We start from the raw sequence: 19,381 nt of genomic DNA, 5'->3' as shown, positions 1-19,381 counted from the left end.
GGGGGACCTCTCCCATTGCAGAGTGTTTCCTGAGCCCGATACTTCACACCCACCATTTTTTCCTCACAACTCTGGGGTAGATGTTACTAATCTCTCTGTGTGACAGTTGAGGAGGATGAATAAGTGGCAGAGGATGTACTTGAAGTGAGTTTGGGCAGTTTCTGAAACCCAACCTCTTTTTTAAGAAAGAAAATGTCACTGTCTGTGGGGTCTGTGTTGATTTCCTCTACCTCTCCCCCAATATCGAACAAGTCCTGTCTCTTCTGAGGAAAGAAGGAAGGGAAGCAGAGCCACAGAACCAGAGAACATGACTATAGCCAAGCACAGGTTGCAGGATGATACAGAAGAAAGTGGAACTTCAAGAAAAGACACTAGAGGGGCGCCTGGGTGGCTCAGTGGGTTAAAGCCTCTGCCTTTGGCTCAGGTCATGATCTCAGGGTCCTGGGATCGAGCCCCACATCGGGCTCTCTGCTCAGCAGGGAGCCTGCTTCCCCTTCTCTCTCTGCCTGCCTCTCTGCCTCCTTGTGATCTCTGTCTGTCAAATAAATAAATAAAATCTTAAAAAAAAAAAAAAAAGGAAAGAAACAAACAAAGAAAAGACACAAGAGAGAAGGTCCCAGCTGACTCAGGCTCATGTGTGCCTGTGCCGGGCAACCCTCTATCTCCAACCCAGGCAGAATCAGCACACCCACCTAGGGACTACTGCATTCACTAACGGTGTTCTGTGTGTTGAGTGTCAGGCACTGGAATGCAACGGTGAGCCAGCACAGACAAGGCTTCATGCTCATGGGGCTTACACTCAAGTTTTAGCAGCCCCAGTGCCTCTCCCCCACACACCCTTGACTCATGCCACACAACTGATGGTAGTATGGGGAAGTATGGACAGCACCATCTAAAGTCAGACCGCCTGCTTCACTATTTACACCTGGGTGGTCTTGGGCAAGTAACAGTCTCTCAGACCTCAGTCCCCCCCATTGTAAAATGGGGACGATTCACAGTAATAGCTACCTTAAGGTTGTGTGAGAGTTCCACGACTTAACATAAGAATTTTTTTTTTCATGACGCCTGGCCCGAAGAAGGTACTAAATAAATATTAGTATTGTTGTTGTTGTTATTACTATATTATTATTATTTACAAACAGTATCAGTTTCACGAGTACAGGGCCGTATCTTCTTGTTCTCCGCTGGGTTCCCAGTACCAGCACTAATAGGGAGTCAGCATGAATAAATGCAGAGATGAAACCGAGCTTACATCTGAAGACAGGACCATCTGGAGCTTATGTCAACCCAGATGGATAACCTACTATGGCCTGGGCGCCTCAAGGGACATTAGGAGTGGCTCCAGTCCTTGGGGTGCTTGATGGAAGATGCTCAGCAGAAGAGATGCTACATAGAAAGCTGAGTGAATGAATGCCTGGAAAAATGCACGACCATGAAAGCGAGCTCCTGGGACGAATAAATACGTCCGGAGTCCAGTACCCCATACACACATTTGGTCACAGAGCTTTCTCTGAAATGGGCACCAGGGGGCACTGAGCTCGGCCAGTCTGAGCTCCTGCAGGATTCACGCCCAGGTTCCAAGGAGGACGCCGCGCGGTGACGTCATATCCGCGCCTAGCCATTACGCTTCCGGGGAGCGAAACAGACAGGAGCCAAACGTAAGTAACCCTGGAGTTTCCTGGGCCCAGGGCTCTGGCCACTGCAGAGGACCTCCCAGCCTTGGTGTATTCTTGCAGTGAACAGGAATCAGGGAGGCGCCAGACTAATCTTATCGAAAGCAGGTAAGCAGAAGCCCTTGAAAGAGCGGCTTTTTGCCGGGAATGAGCTCAGTTGGCCACCCTCGTGACGCATGGCCGTGCGCACCAGGTGCGCATGCGCAAGCGAAGAGTTACGGCGGCCGGTGCGCGACCATCTGAAATACCTATCTGCTCCGGCCTAGGACGCAGTGGACTGCTGGCGAGCTCCGGCCTCGCACGTCCCCGGGTATCTGTACAACAGGGTCTCGGCAGCAGACGGTGGCTGCGAGGAGTGAGCGGAATCACGTGTGCAGACCGCATGCGCCCGGCGCCAGGTGGGCGCCAAATAAATGGCGGATGGTCGTTTAAAAAAAAAAAAAAAAAGTTTAAAACAACTGAAGTGTCCAACAGTAGAGGACTGAGCTTTTTTTCTTTTCTTTTCTTTTAATATGATTGATTTGGCCCAAAACTTATATATTGGATGCATACTGTGTGTGATGCACTTTTCGATATCTGCGAAACAGTCGTGAACAGGATAGAACTCGGTTTCTTGCGGAGTGTATATTCTGTTGGGTGGGGGGTGTCAGAAAGTGGTTAAGTGCTGTGGGGGAAAACTAGAACAGGGGCGTGGAGGGGCTGCCGTATTAGAACAACCACCGGACCACATCGAGGGGTGCGAGTTGATCAAAGCCGTGAAAGAAACGAGGGAGCGAGCCATCTGGTTACCTGGAGGAGGAGTGTTCCCAGCGTGCGGAAAAGCTAGGAGCGAGGCGCAGAGGCGGGAGGGAAACGGTGTGTGAGGAAGAGCTAGGAGTCTGGTGGAGGGGGTGAGCAAGGGAGCATGGTCAGAGCTGGGGGAGGAGGCAGCGGTACAGTTCAGGTAAGGCCTTGCCGGGCCTGTAAGTGATTTGGGTTTACTCTCAGTAAAACGGGAACCATGGCTAGGTTTTGAGCAGAGGAATGGCGAGGGCTCGAATAGGTTTTAACTGGCTCAGTCTGACTGCTGTAGAGACTAGGTTGGGGGAGAGTGGGCAGCAGGTGGAATTAGGGACACCTATGACTGTAGGTCACTTAATGAGCATCCCTACAGCCATTACAAAGGCTGGCTTCAAAGATGATGATAGCAAGAGCTGTGGAAGTTCTTCCATTGTTACAGTGAGCCTGGCTGTAGGAAGGGTACCCAGGCATGCTCTCCCTTAATCTCGGGACAGCCTGCAGAGGGCAATACTGTCACTGCCTCTGAGGCTGAGGCTGAGGCTGAGGCCTTTGTGGAGGTCACTGCTCAGTAAACACTTGCTCCTTGTCTTTTTTGGTCAAATATACATAACTTAAAATGGCCATTTTTAAGGGTACAGCCCATTGATGCAAAGTATGTTAACACTGTTATGGAACCATTATCATCCATTTCCAGAAAAGTCTTCATTGTTATTGGCATCCTGAGCCTCAGGCCAAATCTCATTCCCCTAGCTCAGACAGCCAACTCCATCTAGACTGATGGTGACTCTTAAAAAAACACCCTTCGGGTGCCAGACAATGAATGAAGTGATTGAGGGCTCTATTCTCTCTGCCCTTCTAGTCAGGGACAACTCTAATGATTGGGAAAAAAATCATCAGGTGGTTATTTCTGCAGTCTTTCTTTCTTTCTTCTTCTTTTTTTTTTTTTTTCTTTAAAGATTTTATTTATTTGAGAGAGATCACAAGCAGGCAGAGAGGCAGGCAGAGAGAGAGGAGGAAGCAGGCTCCCTGCTGAACAGAGAGCCCAATGTGGGGTTCTATCCCAGGACTCTGAGTTCATGACCTGAGCGGAAAGCAGCAGCCGCTGAGCCACCCAGGCACCCCTGCAGTCTTTCTTGAAAGCAAAAGTATCCTCAAACATACAGGCCTAATACTTATCACATTCAGTAAGTTTTATTGAATACGTACTCTGTGCCAGACACAGTAACTATTCATGTTTCTAAGTGGATGCTTGGATGTAGCTCCTTGACCCTAACTTCTCCTTTTCTCTGAGGATATCATTTAGGAGTGGTTGGAACTGAGCCTGGTGCAAAGGTTTTATAAATGCTGGTTTATAGCTATGTGGCCTTGGCTAAGTCCCTTTCTTTGGTTGGCCCTCAGTTTCCTGGTTTCTTTATTGGGGAACCAGATATTGAACAAATAGTATTAAGAGATTGCAAAACAAGTGAATCTAATGTAGAATAAGGTGTCCAAAAGATGGCTTTCTTGAAGAGGTAAAGTTCCTGGAAGAGGTGAGCTTTAAGCTAAAATGTAAAGGATGAGTAGGGGCTATCCAGAGGGGGAGTGAGGTAGGAGTGGAGCCAGTGACAGATTATCCCCAGGGGACCAGCATGTTCTGAATTCTTGAAGGATCCAGGTCTATTAGAAATGATATTCATTGCCCATTCCAGGAATCCCTCTTCTCAAACCTCTTGCTTTTTAAGCTCAGCCCTTTGTGGGGGGTAGGGGCTACCAAATAGCTCTGTATACACCTGACCTTCAGACAGAACAGGCAGATCCAGCACGGGATGGAACAGCAGAGCTACCACTTCTCATTCTCCTCTTTTTTTTTTTTTTTTTTTTTTAAAGATTTTATTTATTTGACAGAGAGAAATCACAAGTAGTCGGAGAGGCAGGCAGAGAGAGAGAGAGAGGGTAGCAGGCTCCCTGCTGAGCAGAGAGCCCGATGCGGGACTCGATCCCAGGACCCTGAGATCATGACCCGAGCCGAAGGCAGCGGCTTAACCCACTGAGCCACCCAGGCGCCCCTCATTCTCCTCTTCATGTTCTGTGTTGACTGAGGGCAAACAAGAAGATCCTACATTTTATTCCTGTATGCTATTTTTTTTTTAAGATTTTATTTATTGGTTAGAGATGATGCACAAGCAGGGGAAGCAGCATGTAGAGGGAGAAGCAGGCTCCCTACAGATCAAGGAGCCCGATGCTCAGGATGTCAGGACCCCCGGGATCATGACCTGAGCAGAAGGCAGATGCATAACTGACTGAGCCACCCAGGTGTCGTTTTTTTTGTTTGTTTGTTTTTTAATTAGGAAGCATTGAACCAGAGTGGTCTTGAGGGACTCAGGAGTGTTTGGAATCTGTGTGTCCTTGGGCTAGCGTTACCTCTCTTTGCCAAGCCTCAGTGTCCTCTTCTCAAAAATGGATAGGGGGAAAAGTGGGAATAATAATAGCTTTTCCTCATGGGATCATTTTTAAAACTTATGACTTAAGGCATGTGGGGCTTTTAGCCCAGAGCTAGGTACTTAGTAAGAAAAAGTGTCCATTGGGATTATATTATTAGGATTTGAGAGTACAGCAATGTGGCATGTAGAAAATCTTTGCATCTTTATGGGTAAATTTGGTTTGACCAGAAATAAATGAATTACTATACTAGGAGTTCTTTTAAAAATCAAATGGGTTTAAAAAAAAAGAAGAAGAAGAAGTAGAAGAAAGAAAGGGAGAAAGAAAAAAAGAAAGGCAAGGGGTGCCTGGGTCGTTCAGTCAGAGGAGCATGTGACTTGAACTCAGGGTCATGAGTTCAAGCCTCACTTTGGATGTAGAGATTACTTAGATAAATAATAAGCTTGAAAAAAAACCAAATGGGTCTGGGATGCCTCTCTGGCTTAGTTGGTAGAGCATGCAACTCTTGATCTCAGGGTGTGAGTTCAAGCCACACACTGGGTGTAGAACTTACTTTAAAAAAAGAAATCAAGGGGCACCTGGGTGGCTCAGTGGGTTAAATCTCTGCCTTCAGCTCAGGTCATTATCTCAGGGTCCTGGGATTAAGCCCTGAATCAAGCTCTTTGCTCAGCAGGGAGCCTGCTTCCCCCCACCCTCCTGCCAACGCCTGCCTCTCTGCCTACTTGTGATCTCTGTCAAATAAATAAATAAAATCTTTTTAAAAATTTAAAAATTTTTTAAAAATTTAAAAAAATAAAAATGGGTTAAATTCTCATTTAAGGGAAGCCTGGGTGGCTCAGTGGGTTAAAGCCTCTGCCTTTGGCTCAGGTCATGATCCCAGGGTCCTGGGATTGAGTCCTGCATCAGGCTCTCTGCTCAATGGGGAGCCTATTTTCTCCTCTCTCTCTCTCTGCCTGCTTCTCTGCCTACTTGTGATGTCTGTCAAATAAATAAATAAAACCTTAAAAAAAAAATTCTCATTTAAAAAATGGGGGGTGGGGAGTGAAAAACAGCTTGTACCTTGCTAATTTGTAGCCCTCTTGCCTTTAATTTCTAGATGTGTTCAGCTTTGGAAAAGATGCCAACCCCAGCCACCACATATGAAAGAATAGTTTACAAAAATCCCTCTGAGTACCATTATATGAAAGTCTCCCTGTAAGTTCAGTCTCTTTAGTTCTATTTGTAATGACATTTTTATGAATCTGGATAGTATGGAATTTAATACATTTTTTTCTTTTTAATGTTTTTGTAGAGAATTTCAGGATCGTGGGGTTGGACTGAATGCTGCACAGTTCAAACAGCTGCTTATTTCAGCCTTGAAGGACCTCTTTGGGGAGGTATGAATCACTTGGTAGATTGAACATTCCCAAGATTTTTGTAAGAAATACTGAAACAGTGCTTTTCCAAATGCTTATTTTAAAACTTTAGAAACATACTTGACACTGCAGAAGCAGACTTTCAGAAATGATGAGTTTGGGGTAGGTCTTTTCTAATATGCCTTTGTGTATTTGACAAGGAATGTGTTAGACAAATGTTTTAGTGCCGTGCTACACACACTGTGGCCCAGACTGACAACCTGCAAATAGTTTTTTGGGTTTTGTTTTGTTTTGTTTTGTTTTTTAAGATTTTATTTATTTAAAGAGGGTGTATGTGAGCAGGGGGAGCGGCAGCGGGAGAGGGAAAGAGAACCCCAAGCAGACACCACATTGAGCACAGAGTCCAACCAGGGCTCAGCTCAGGACCCTAGATCACAGTCTGACCTAAAATCAAGAGTCAGACACATAACTGCCTGAGCCACCCAGGCACCCTGTGCAGTTTTTTTGCCCATTGTGAAAATTTGTGATTCACACCAAAATCAGCACACTCCTTCCTTACTGAGAAAGTCTCTGTAAGCAAACCTTGAGGTGAGCTACCAGAAGAGCTTGCAATGCTTGATCTTAGAATCATGAGTTAGAGCCCCACACTGGTGTAGAGATTACTAAAAATAAATAAATAAATAAATAAATAAATAAATAAATAAATAAACTTAAAAAAAAAAACTGAGCTAAACTAAACAATGTACTTAGTGATATTTTTGATTTACATTGTGTTACAGCCTCTTATTTTATCATAGACCAGCGCACTGAGTAGTCCCATGTTAGCATTTACTTGAAAATAAGCAGAATGTTGAGAGAGAACAAAGATGATTTAGGAAATTATTTCCTGATTCATATATTTTATCAAATCAAAATCTGGTAAGCATCTCATTAAAATTAAAAACATTTACTCCACAGAAGACTCAGTTAAGAGGATGAAAAGACAAATTATAGACTGAGGGAGACTAATTGTAAACCACATATCTAAAATGTAAAAAAGAGGGGCGCCTGGGTGGCTCAGTGGGTTAAAGCCTCTGCCTTCAGCTCAGGTCATGATCCCAGGGTCCTGGAATCGAGCCCCACATCGGGCTCTCTGCTCAGCAGGGAGCCTGCTTCCTCCTCTCTCTCTGCCTCCTTCTCTGTGATCTCCATCTGTCAAATAAATAAATAAAATCTTTTTTAAAAAAATAAAATAAAATAAAATGTAAAAAGAACTCTTAGGCACCTGGGTGGCTCAGTCAGTTAAGCGTCTGCCTTGGGCTCAGGTCACGATGCCAGGGTCCTGGGATTGAGCCCGGAATTGGGCTTCCTTCTCGGCAGGGAGTCTGCTTCTCCTTCTCCTCCCCCCCATGCATGCTTGTTCTCTCTCTGTCTCAAAAATAAATGAAAAATCTTTCAAAAAATAAAAATAAAACAAACTCTAAAAGCTCCATAGTAAAGAAAACCAAACATTTCAACTTGAAAGTGTGTAAAAGATACAAATAGACATTTTAGAAAAAAAGATGTACTGTGGACAGAGAAACACATGAATGAAAAGATATTCAGCATTATTAGCCATTAGGGAAACACACCTTAAAAACACAATAAGCTCAGGGTGTCTGAGTGGCTCAGTTGCTTAAGCAACTGCCTTCAGCTCAGGTCATGATCCTGGAGTCCCAGGATCAAGTTCTGCATCGGGCTCCCAGCTCCAGGGGGAGTCTGCTTCTCCCTCTGACCTTCTGCTTTCTTGTGCTCTCTCTCACTGTCTCTCTCTCTCAAATAAATAAATAAAAATTTAAAAAACAACAACACAATAAGCTCAAGAAAAACCCCAGAAAACAAAATGGGGGTGGGGCACCTGGCTGGCTCAGTTGAAGGAGCATGAGACTCTTGATCTCTTGACTCTTGGTTGTGCATTTGAGCCCCATGTTGGGTGTCAGGATTACGTAACAATAAAATCTTTTTTTTTTTTTTAAGATTTTATTTATTTATTTGACAGAGAGAGATCACAGCAGGCAGAGAGAGAAGGAAGGGAAGCAGGCTCCCCGCTGAGCAGAGAGCCCGATGCGGGACTCGATCCCAGGACCCTGAGATCATGACCTGAGCTGAAGGCAGAGGCTTAACCCACTGAGCCACCCAGGCGCCCAACAATAAAATCTTTAAAAAAACAAGTAAATAGGGGTGCCTGGGTGGCTCAGTGGGTTAAGTCTCTGCCTTTAGCTCAGGGCATGATCTCAGGATCCTGGGGCCCGTCAGGCAGGGAGCCTGGTTCCTCCTCTCTCTGCCTGCCTCTATGCCTACTTATGATCTCTCTGTCAAATAAATAAATAAAATCTTTTTTTTAAAAAGTAAATAAAAAAATAATAAAAATTAAAAATAAAAAAGTTAAAAAGTAAATAAAAAATAAAAACACAGCGAGCTATCACTACACACCTAACAGAGCAACTGAAAATAAAATTTTAAAAAATGGTGATAATACTAAATGCTGGTGAGGATGTAGAGAAACTTGGTCACTCCTTCATTGCTAATGGGAATGCAGAATGGCATAGACACTTCGGAATACCATTTGACAGTTTCTAAAAACAACTAAACATGCATATGCTCTACTACCCAGCAGTTCTACACCTAGGCATTTGTCCTAGAGAAGTGAAAACTTAATGTTCACACAAAACTTTTATGTGAGTGTTCATCGTAGCTCTATTTGTAGGAGCCCAAAAGCAGAAATAAGCCAGATGTCCTTCCGTGAGTGGTTAAACGTTCATGATATATTCATACCGTAGAATATAATCAGTAATAAAAAGGAACAAACTGTAGATACACATAAAAACTTAACTGAATCTCCAGAGAATTATGCTAAGTGAAAAAGCTAATCCCAAAAGGTAACATTCCGGATGATCCCATTTGTATCATGCTCCTGAAGTAAGTAAGTATATAAACTGGAGAAAGATACGTGGTTAGGGGTTGGGGGGAGGAGTGGGTGTGACTAAAACGACGTAGGAGAGCAGCCGTGTGGTGATGATCTAATTCTGGTGATGGTATCTCACCAGATGAGATACCATCTTGGTGGTTATGATAGTGGTTGCATGAAACGCTCTGTGTGGGAAGATTGCAGAGAAGTATGCACACACACACGCACAGACAAATATGAATGCGTGTATGACTGTCAAAATCTGAATAAACTGGTTTATCAATTTTAGGTTTTTGGGTTTGATACTGTATTACCGGGGGTGCATAGAGCCTTCCTTTAAAATACATTGTACCTTGTGATTCCAATTTTTCAAAATAAAAAGTTTAAAAGAAAAGTGTGCACCTTTTATCAGGTGTAATACCCGGTTCCAGAATGAAGAATGTTATGAGAGAGGAAGTAGATGGTTTCTGAATGTGAAACAACCTAGCAGGCAGTTGAGCTTAATCCTGGGGATCAGGGATGGAACTTTTTCTTTTTTAACCCTGAGATCAAAAGTCTCCTGCTCAACTAACTGAGCCATCCAGGTGCCCCCAGGGATGGAACGATTTAAACGAAGACTTTTGAAGGGTTATGAGTCAGGAAGAGTTACAGGAAGAACATTCCAGACAGGGATAATTGTAAATAAGCAGTCCCAATACTCCAGCACCACCAAATAAAATATTGCTTTTTTAGAGGAGAATAGCAGTTGACAGGATTAATGGTAAGACTTTAAGACTAGTGATGATGGGGGCTCCTGGGTAGCTCAGTCTGTTAAGCATCTGCCTTCGACTTGGGTCGTGATCCCAGAATCCAGGGATGGAGCCCTGTGTTAGGCTCCCTGTACAGCAGGGAGTCTGCTCCCTCTGCTCCTGCTTATACTTGCTCTTTCTCTCTCTCTCTAGCTTGCTCTCAAATAAATATAATCTTTTTTTTTTTTTTTAAGATTTTATTTATTTATTTATTTGACAGAGAGAGAGATATCGAGAGAGGGAACACAAACAGGGGGAGTGGAAGAGGGAGAAGCAAGTGGGGTTCCCACCAAGCAGAGAGCCCAACATGGGACTCAATCCCAGGAACCTGGGATCATGACCTGAGCCGAAGGCAGACATTTAATGACTAAGCCACTCTGCTGCCCTCCAAATAAATAAATAAAATCTTAAAAAAAAAAAAAAGAACTCAGTGATGGGAGAAGGTACCTTGCTACCTCAATCACTGGAGCATACAACTCTTGATCTCGCGGTTGTGAGTTCAGGCCCCACATTGGGTAGAGATTACCTTAAAAAAATAAATTGCGAGGGGAGCCTAGATGGCTCAGTTGTTAAGCTTCTGTCTTCAGCTTGGGTCATAATCCCAGGGTCCTGGGATCAATCCCCACATCAGGCTCCTTGCTCAGTGGGAAGCCTGCTTCTCCCTCTCCCACTCCGCCCTGCTTATGTTCCCTCTCTCCCTATCTCCCTCTCTCTGTCAAATAAATAAATAAAATTTTAAAAATAATAATAATAAATAGCAACAATAATAGTCTGCTAATAGTATTTTTCCATACTTAGGTTGATGCAGCATTACCCTTAGACGTCCTAACCTACGAAGAGAAGACCCTGTCAGCCATCTTGAGGATATGTAGCAGGTATGACAGACAGAGGCACCTTTGTAGTATAATAGAGGAGAGACATGGATGGAGAAATAGAGCAAAAATACTCTTCTCTAAGAAGAGGCTTGCCTTATGAACTCTGAGTAGTTTTGGGAATTTTAAACTGGGATGGATATGAACACTTATCCCCCAGGAGCTTAGACATAAAGAACAAAACTCATGATTTGCTTATAGCTGTTGTGTTTCCCAATTGATAGCCATGGTTGCAAACTCAAAAATGTGTATTTTAGAAACATTCCTAATTGCAGTTTATTTTATTCTTTGCCTATGAGATACTGTGCTTTTACTTTTAAAGTTTTCTCATTTAGGGCTCTCTTTGGCAGCACATCTATTCAAGTTTTCTCATTTAAATTAGGGTTTTTTAGAACTAATTTAGCTGTCTGGCCCATCACAAAAGTACTAGAGAGATATCGCAGAGACAAATCCTTATGCATTCATTGTTGATCTCTCTACAGTGGTCTTGTCAAGTTGTGGAGCTCTTTGACTCTGTTAGGATCCTATAAAGGCAAGAAATGCGCTTTCAGAGTAATTCAGGTAAAGGCTTCCTTCACATATTCCAAACAAGGCTGAGAAGGGGTCAAACAGCTTTTTCTTTTTCTTTTTTTTTTTTTTAAGATTTATTTTTGAGAGAGAACGAAGCAGAGTTCGGGCCCCAGCGTGCTGGGCCCATGGAGGGGGGGGATGCTAAGGGAGAGGTGAGGGAAAGAATCTCAAGCAGACTCCATGCTGAGCGAGGAGGCCAACATAGAGCTCAGTCCCAAGACGCCAAGATCATGACCTGAGCTAAAGTCAAAAGTCAGACACCCAACTGACTAAGCCACCTAGGCACCCCTCAAACTGCTTTTTTTTTTTTTTTAAAGATTTTATTTATTTATTTGAGAGAGAGACAGTGAGAGAGAGAACATGAGCGAGGAGAAGGTCAGAGAGAGAAGCAGACTCCCCGCAGAGCTGGGAGCCCGATGCAGGACTCGATCCCAGGACTCCGGGATCATGACCTGAGCCGAAGGCAGTCGTCCAACCAACTGAGCCACCCAGGCGTCCCTCAAACTGCTTTTTTAATACATGTCCCATTTTTTGCTTGCATAAATCTAGTATGGATTAAAATTATCCACGGGGGGCAGTGGGGAGGAATAAGGACTACATTGCTTCTGGAAGTGTGAGAGAAAGCACTTAGATTTTAGATTGTATGGGAGATGTTTGGGGATGAAACTTGGAACTCTTGTGGAAAAGTCTTAACTTTCCATTTGTTGCTTAATACCTAGTGCCTAAAATATTAGAAGACTCTTTGTAAACTTATGATGATGATTTATGTATTTGAGGCTACCTCTAAGTGTGCTCTTTGAGATGCCACTGCGTCAGCCTCACTTACCCTAGGAAACGAGGCACATTTCCACATGCCCTGTGTTGCAGTGCAATTTCTCCCCAGATTTCCTTAACTTTTTTCTTTCTCTTACAGGTTTCTCCATTTCTGCTTGCCTTATCTGGTAATAGTAGGGAACTAGTATTGGATTGAATAGTTTTCAATTGCAGAAACATTCCTCTGCTCTCAAAAGCACCTTTTGGTGACAATAAGCTGTCTGAAGACTGAAGCCGTTTTAAAGCTCCGGTTGCTAGGATTTGACAGTGCTGAAGATGTTCCCAGTAATTTCCCGCCATTATCTGTGGTGGGTTGGGGTTCAGAGGAGAATCTGCCTGAGCCAACCAGTGGTGAACCGGCAGCGCATTGAGCAGACACACGTCAGAGTTGGAGACCGGGCTGAACTCAGCAGGGTCTTCACACAGAGGGACGTGGCTGCCTTCTCAGAATTAACGGGGGATGTTAATCCTTTGCATTTAAATGAAGATTTTGCAAAACACACCAAGTTTGGAAAGACAATTGTACATGGAGTTTTGGTCAATGGACTTATTTCGGCTCTCCTGGGAACTAAAATGCCAGGGCCAGGCTGTGTATTACTTTCACAGGAAATTAGCTTTCCAGCCCCTTTATATGTTGGAGAAGTTGTTTTAGCCTCCGCAGAGGTGAAAAGGCTGAAGCGATTCATTGCTGTTATTGCCGTGTCGTGTTTTGTAACAGAAGGTGAAAAGACTGTTATGGAAGGCTGGGTTAAAGTTATGGTCCCAGAAGCTCTCCAGTCCTGAACTGTGTTTAAAGATGCACTTTCAGGTGCCAGTGGTACTGTTCTAGAGCCTTTGAGGAAAAGGGATTGCTGCTCTTCCCCGAGGGATGGCTTATAGACCGAGAAGCCTGTGTTGGGGGAGGGGAGCAGGTAGAGGGGCGTTCCAAGGTCCACTGTCCAGTTTGGCGTTATGCTTCATAGACTTAAGTATATTCATCGTCTGTCTAGGTTTTTGAAATGGAAAAAATACCAGGAAGGTTATTTAGCCAAAGGTTCTACTTTTAGGATTTCACATGTAGTTAGATTTGCATTTGAGTAACAAACCTGCCTCTATCTGTGGAGACTAAGTTTGTGACTGAATTTATAACTAGCATTTTTTTGTTTTTAATATAGCTAGCATTTAATTACTGAAGGCAGCAGCAGAAGTCAGGTCATCTCTGAGCACCTACCTTCTACCAGTCCGGGTACTTAGATCCTGTCCTTCAGCAGTTTCTGGGTCAGAGTTTGTCGTAATTTGTTACTATTTACACCACAATGGCACCTTGTTCCATCTTCAGTGACATATGCCTTTCGGATGGTTTCCCTGTGATTAGAGAAGGGCTTATGTGCACGTTTGGACTCATTTATGTAAACTGTCTCAACCTCACTTAAACAACAGGGATGACAACACCTACCACACAGGACCGATGGAGATGCTAGGTACAAATAGCTAAGCACAAAGTCCAGCCGCTCATCCATTCTCCCCGTGAATGAGGTTAGACGTTTTCCCAAGTTTAGAGCAAACTAGCCCACAATTAAACAGGTGACAGACTCATTTTTCAAGATGTTAATCAGTCTAAACCTGGAAGAGAGTTGGAATGCAAAATTTCTATTTTAGTAATCCAGATTATTTTCTCCCTCCCTTGAAAACACTGTGGATTCTCCCCTGTATAAATAATACATGTTTATTGTAAAGATATTATAAATAAAAAGTATAAGGAATGCTGTGGAGGCCAAGTTCTTAAGAACTGAGGGATATTGAAAATTTAATCAGTATTAAGAAAAAAAAGTTGGACACCGAAGAGGAAATGCGTCTAATGTGTTTGTACTGAGTGGTCATCCCAACGCAACCAACACTTTCAAGATAATCTATAACAGGGGCACCTGGGTGGCTCAGTGGGTTAAGCCTCTGCTTTCGGCTCAGGTCATGATCCCAGGGTCCTGGCATCAAGCCCCGCATCAGGCTCTCTGCTTGAAAAAAAGATAATCTATAACAGAACATCCAAATCTCTGTGACTTTATTTTTTTTATTTTTATTTTATTTTATTTTTTATTTATTTGACAGAGATCACAAGTAGGCTGAGAGGCAGGCAGAGAGAGAGAGAGAGAGGAGGAAGCAGGCTCCCCACTGAGCAGAGAGCCCAATGTGGGGCTCTATCCCAGGACTCTGGGATCATGACCTGAGCCGAAGGCAGAGGCTTTAACCCACTGAGCCACCCAGGCAGGCACCCCTGACTTTATTTTTTTTTAAAGATTTTATTTATTTATTTGACAGAGATCACAAGCAGGCAGAGAGAGAGGGGAAGCAGGCTCCCCATGGAGCAGAGAGCCCGATGCAGGACTCGATCCCAGAACCCTGAGATCATGACCGAGCTGAAGGCAGAGGCTAGACCCACTGAGCCACCCGGGTGCCCTGCTCTGTGACTTTAGATGGTGGTTCTGATTACAGCTAGATGCTTTGATCAGGAAGATAGAGCAAGAGTCATTGGTGAGATCAACCTCCATTTCCTGGGAAAAGGTTTTTCCACCTGGTGAGTCACTAACTAGATTTTTTTTCTTTTTTTAAATTTTTACATCAAGGGGATAAATTAAGCAGATTACTAGGAAAAAATCACTCTAGGCACTAGAGGGCAATGATGTGTATAAATGATATTTATATATTTATATATATATTTATATATATTTATATCATTGACTATTGTACCATATTCTAGTTGGTGATGGTGAGATGAAAATACTAAAATCAATGTGAGAAACAAGGATGCCGTTCTCATGAGTTTCAGAATGGGCAGCTGTGCGGCTCAGATGCACAGGAAGACTTATTCATAGGGGAAGGCTACACAAGCTAAAACTGATACAGTGTTGGGGAAAGGAATGGAAACTTGAAGCACAAAATACAGACTCCAAGCCATGACTGTCTGTTCCCGTAGAACTCATTCTCTGGCTCTAGTAGCACTCTTGAGAACTAGGTCCATGAATGGAGTATGATATGATCGTTAATAATGGTAGTAGCTACCATTTTTTCTTCAAATTTCTACCCCCCCCCCTTTTTAAAAAGATTTTATTTATTTATTTGACAGTCACAGCAAGAGAGGGACCACAGCAGGGGGAGTGGGAGGGGAAAAGCAGGCTTCCTGCCAAGTAGGGAGCCCAAAGTGGGGCTTGTGGGGCTCCATCCCAGGATGCTGGGATCATGACCTGAGTCGAAGGCAGGCACTTAACGACTGAGCCACCCAGGTGCCCCCATCCCCCCTTTTCTTTTCTTTTAAGATTTTTAGAAAGCGTGAGTAGAGGGGGGGCAGAGGAAGAGAGAATCTCAAAAAGGCTGCACACTGAGCACAGAGCCTGACACAGGTCTCGATCTCCTAACCCTGAGATCATGATCTGAACCGAAGCTAAAACCAAGTGTCAGACACTTAACCAACTGAGTCACCCTAAGTGACCCTAAGATTTTATTTTTAAGTAATCTCCACACCCAACATGGGGCTCAGACTTAAAACCCCGAGATCAAGAGCCACAGGCTCCATCAACTGAGCCAGCCAGGCGTCCCACTGAGCCAGTTTTCTACATTAACTCTAGTCTCTGAAAACTTTGTGAATTAAACTTAATGTCCCATTTTATAGGCAAGGAAACAGACTGATGCTGAGTGACTTGCCCAAGGCTGTACAGCCAGTATGTGGTAGAGCAGGGATGCAAATGGGGACCTTTCTGGTGCCAAAGCATTTCTTTGCTCCATCTCCCTGTGGGTCTCATAACGTTCCCATTACTGGCAGCACTGGCAGCTTCTGTAATAGTATTGCGTCATGTGGCATTACAGTATTTGGAACCACGATTCTATAGAATTCTCTTTTTATATTCCAAATGTGCTAGATCTCACTTCCTGCTACAGTGCAGCATTTTCCTATATACTATTACTTGATGGCTTCTACCCGTAACCATCACCTACCCTTTTTCTCAGTTGACCTTCAGTGATAACTTGTCTTTAGAGCAGAATCATCAAAAGGGTTATTCTAAAGGTGAAAGGTTATGTGTAGGCCAAGTTTGGTGGGGAAAAGGGGAATGTCAGGCCTGGCTGGTTCCTGATACTGTGTAATTCAAAAGTAGCTTCTCAATATGGCCGTTTTCATTTTTAAAATGGTCCCTGAATGCCCTGGTCTCCTTTGATCTCCGTAAATCAGTACAAGGTTGGACTAGAGAAGTAGGCAAGAAGGGATACTTCTCTGTCAATGATGACTTCTTATTTTTACTCAGAGATGCTCAAGCCACTCATGCTTTGTGAAAGCTGGCTCTAAGGGAAACTGCCTGGTGGTGGTTTTCACGCTGAGCCCTGTGGGAGATGCCAAAAACAATGTGGTTCTTCTGATGAAAGCAGGGGTGACCCTCAAATTAGGAAATTCTCTCCGGGACCACTGAGAGGCGGCCCTGACAGTACGAGGTCACAGGTGGAAGTGAGTATGAAAGTACCGACTAAAACAGCAGGCCAGGGCGCCTGGGTGGCTCAGTGGGTTGGGCCGCTGCCTTCGGCTCAGGTCATGATCTCAGGGTCCTGGGATCGAGTCCCACATGGGGCTCTCTGCTCGGCAGGGAGCCTGCTTCCTCCTCTTTCTCTCTGCCTGCCTCTCTGCCTCCTTGTGATCTCTCTCTGTCAAATAAATAAATAAAATCTTAAAAAAAAAAAAAAACAGCAGGCCAAATTGTACTAGCACTTTCCACATAGGGGCATTGTAAGACTGCAATTTATGTCACGTTTGATTGCTACAGAAAGATATACCCATCTTAAGCAATTTCAGCCTAATGTACTGGAAAATTGCTTAACAGATTTTTATATTCTATTAGAAATATTTCCATATTGGTGAGATGCCACTCATTTCTTTTTCTGAGCAGCAAATCTTGAGTAACAGCAGGAAGAAAGCCTCAGCACAGCCTCCATTCATCTTGTGGACCTGACTTGCGTATTCATCTAGAAAAAGAAGAAATTGCTGTATGCACACCGGTACCTCTTAGGTAACCACAGGCCTTCATTTGGTGCTGAATTATTAGTCATTTTTCTTTTTATGTTCTTTGAGTATGATTCAGAGACCAATTTACTCCCAAAGAAAATTGCTATTAAATTATATCTATTAAGTTTTTATATTAAAACATACTCTAGCAAGGGTTGACTGTCATTCTGAACCGCTGGGCCCCTCTGAATGCCTCATGTGTTGGCATAATTTATTACCTGGCTGTATCTGAGCAGAATGGGAGTGCTGTGAAATGACTCTTGGGTTGCAGGATCTCCCGGGTCCCAGATGTTTTACTTTCTTTGTTCTTGGCTTGCCTTCATTTGGATTACAAGCACAGCAGAGACAAGAATTCTCAACATCTTCAGAGAAATGTTGGGTTGGACCAAAATCAACTACAAGAAACTATTTAAGTTCAAAATCCTAAGAGAACCCAAGACTGATGTCGACACTACATAAATAGAACAGTATTAATAGGAGGCCCCACAAACAGTCAATTTCTAGGCCACAATCAATTTCTAGGGTGGCTTTCAGCTGTGTATGACCTTCTTTCAAACCCTGGGCAAAATTCCTCTGTGATATGATAGCAAACATCAAAGGGAAAGAAAAATGATAAAACGTGAGTGATTTTATTGTTTTCTATCCAGATTACGAATATTTAAAGGAATAAAATAGGGGCACCTGGATGGCTCAGTTGGTTAAGCAACTGCCTTCAGCTCAGATCATGATCCCAGGGTCCTGGGACTGAGCCCCACATCAGGCTTTCTGCTCAGCAGGGAGCAGGCTTTTCCCTCTCCCTCTGCCACTCCCCCTGCCTGTGCTCTCCCGCTCTTTCCCTGTCAGATAACTAAATAAATTCTTTAAAAAGAAAGAAAGAAAGAGATAATTTTGAGTTGGGAGGCAATGCTGTTTAGGAAGCACTGAATTTTTCACAAGCTTCTGTGATTTGCTTTGTAGAACAGTTGCCAGATCTGGAAGCAACCTCACTAAATCTTCATCATTATCTTCAGCCTGGCCAAATGCCAAGTGTTAAACAACCTGTGGGCCATCTACACATTTGGCAACATATAGGGATCTAAATATTTTTTTTCCCTGCTAGCCTGAGTAGTTGTGTATGTGGCAAAAACCAAGGTATACATAACTCACTCGCTTTGCTGGGTCTGAGGCTGGAAGCAAAGCTGATTGGATTTAGATCAGCTCTGGCCTGGGGAGGGTTTCTCCACATCCAACAGGAGCCACTTCAAAAGCTGTCACAGAAAAAAAAAAAAAAGCTGTCACAAGTTTTGGGGCCTGGTCTCCAGAAGATTTAGGAGCCAGTTAAATTCAGGATCCTCAGGGGATCACTGATAAGGCACTGATTTGGGCAGATGAAAATGAAATGATAAGGCTCGCTGTAGCACTTGTTCTGAGGGCCTACTTCAGTTGAGAATTTCCAGGGAAAGGGAAAGTCTGATTGAGAGTTAGTCTCTGGCTTCATTCCATCCTATATCCGATTTCTCGCTTTCAGTTTCTTTTCCCAAGTGAGGAATACTTAGACAAGGCTGTTATTTTATAACTTCGCAACTTGATTGTATATTATTTTTTTCATAATCATGCAAGTAAATATCTTCATTAGAGACATTTTGGAAAATGCAGAAAAGCATAAAAATGCAAGGCATTCCTTCCTAGAGACCCTCAATTGATATTTTGGTGTTTTCCCTTGTTTTTCTATATAAACATGTTAAAAACTTGGGATCCTACAAGTGCACATACTGCTTTTTCCCACTCATTATTACATCAAGAGCATTTCTCAACATCATAAATATCTTTTGATAATCTGCTTTTTAATCACTGCAAAATATTCTACTTATGATTGTCCCATGATTTGTCCAATTCCCTACTGTTAGATATTCATCATTGCATGCTATTTATTTGCACTGATCTCTATTATTTCTTAAGGCTACCCTTCCAAATGTGTGATTACTGGGTGAGAACATTTTCAAAGTCCTTGATATGTATTGTCAAATCCCAGCTCCTAGCACTGGGTAAGGTAATTATTACGTGGTAAGTACTCTGAAAATTATTCTTGAATAAATGCCTTTCAGAAAGGTGGACCAATTTATACTCCCACCAGCAGTATTTGAGAAGAGCCTTATCTTGGTCGGTCCACATTATGAAAGGAATTAT

The 19,381-nt window shown here is 43.3% G+C and overlaps 2 protein-coding genes across 4 annotated transcripts; both read left to right on the top strand.

Annotated features, from left to right (window-relative positions):
- The first annotated feature begins 1,577 nt into the window (after positions 1–1,577).
- RPP14 (ribonuclease P/MRP subunit p14) lies at positions 1,578–13,937 on the top strand. 3 transcript variants are annotated; one of them, XM_082739761.1, is made up of 6 exons: positions 1,578–1,658; positions 5,968–6,065; positions 6,163–6,247; positions 10,739–10,815; positions 11,295–11,373; positions 12,296–13,937. In XM_082739761.1, exons 2-6 carry the CDS (start codon positions 5,968–5,970, stop codon positions 12,350–12,352), a joined length of 396 nt encoding a protein of 131 aa, XP_082595887.1. In that variant the 5' UTR covers positions 1,578–1,658; the 3' UTR covers positions 12,353–13,937. The 3 variants fall into 3 exon arrangements, with proteins under 3 accessions (XP_082595887.1, XP_082595889.1, XP_082595888.1); XM_082739763.1 differs by having other exon boundaries at positions 1,621–1,781; XM_082739762.1 differs by lacking the exon at positions 1,578–1,658 and adding an exon at positions 1,848–2,071.
- Positions 12,472–13,937, top strand: HTD2 (hydroxyacyl-thioester dehydratase type 2; the record flags this gene model as incomplete). The annotated part of the gene is made up of 1 exon (XM_082739755.1): positions 12,472–13,937. The coding sequence occupies one exon, from the start codon at positions 12,472–12,474 to the stop codon at positions 12,976–12,978; it is 507 nt and encodes a 168-aa protein (XP_082595881.1). The 3' UTR covers positions 12,979–13,937.
- Positions 13,938–19,381: the final 5,444 nt, after the last annotated feature.

The sequence above is a fragment of the Mustela nivalis genome, assembly GCF_964662115.1.
Source record: "Mustela nivalis genome assembly, chromosome: 1".
In the NCBI taxonomy this organism is placed as follows: domain Eukaryota; kingdom Metazoa; phylum Chordata; class Mammalia; order Carnivora; family Mustelidae; genus Mustela; species Mustela nivalis.
The sequence above is the reverse complement of the archived record's forward strand: the minus strand, read 5'-3'. Positions and strand labels throughout refer to the sequence as shown.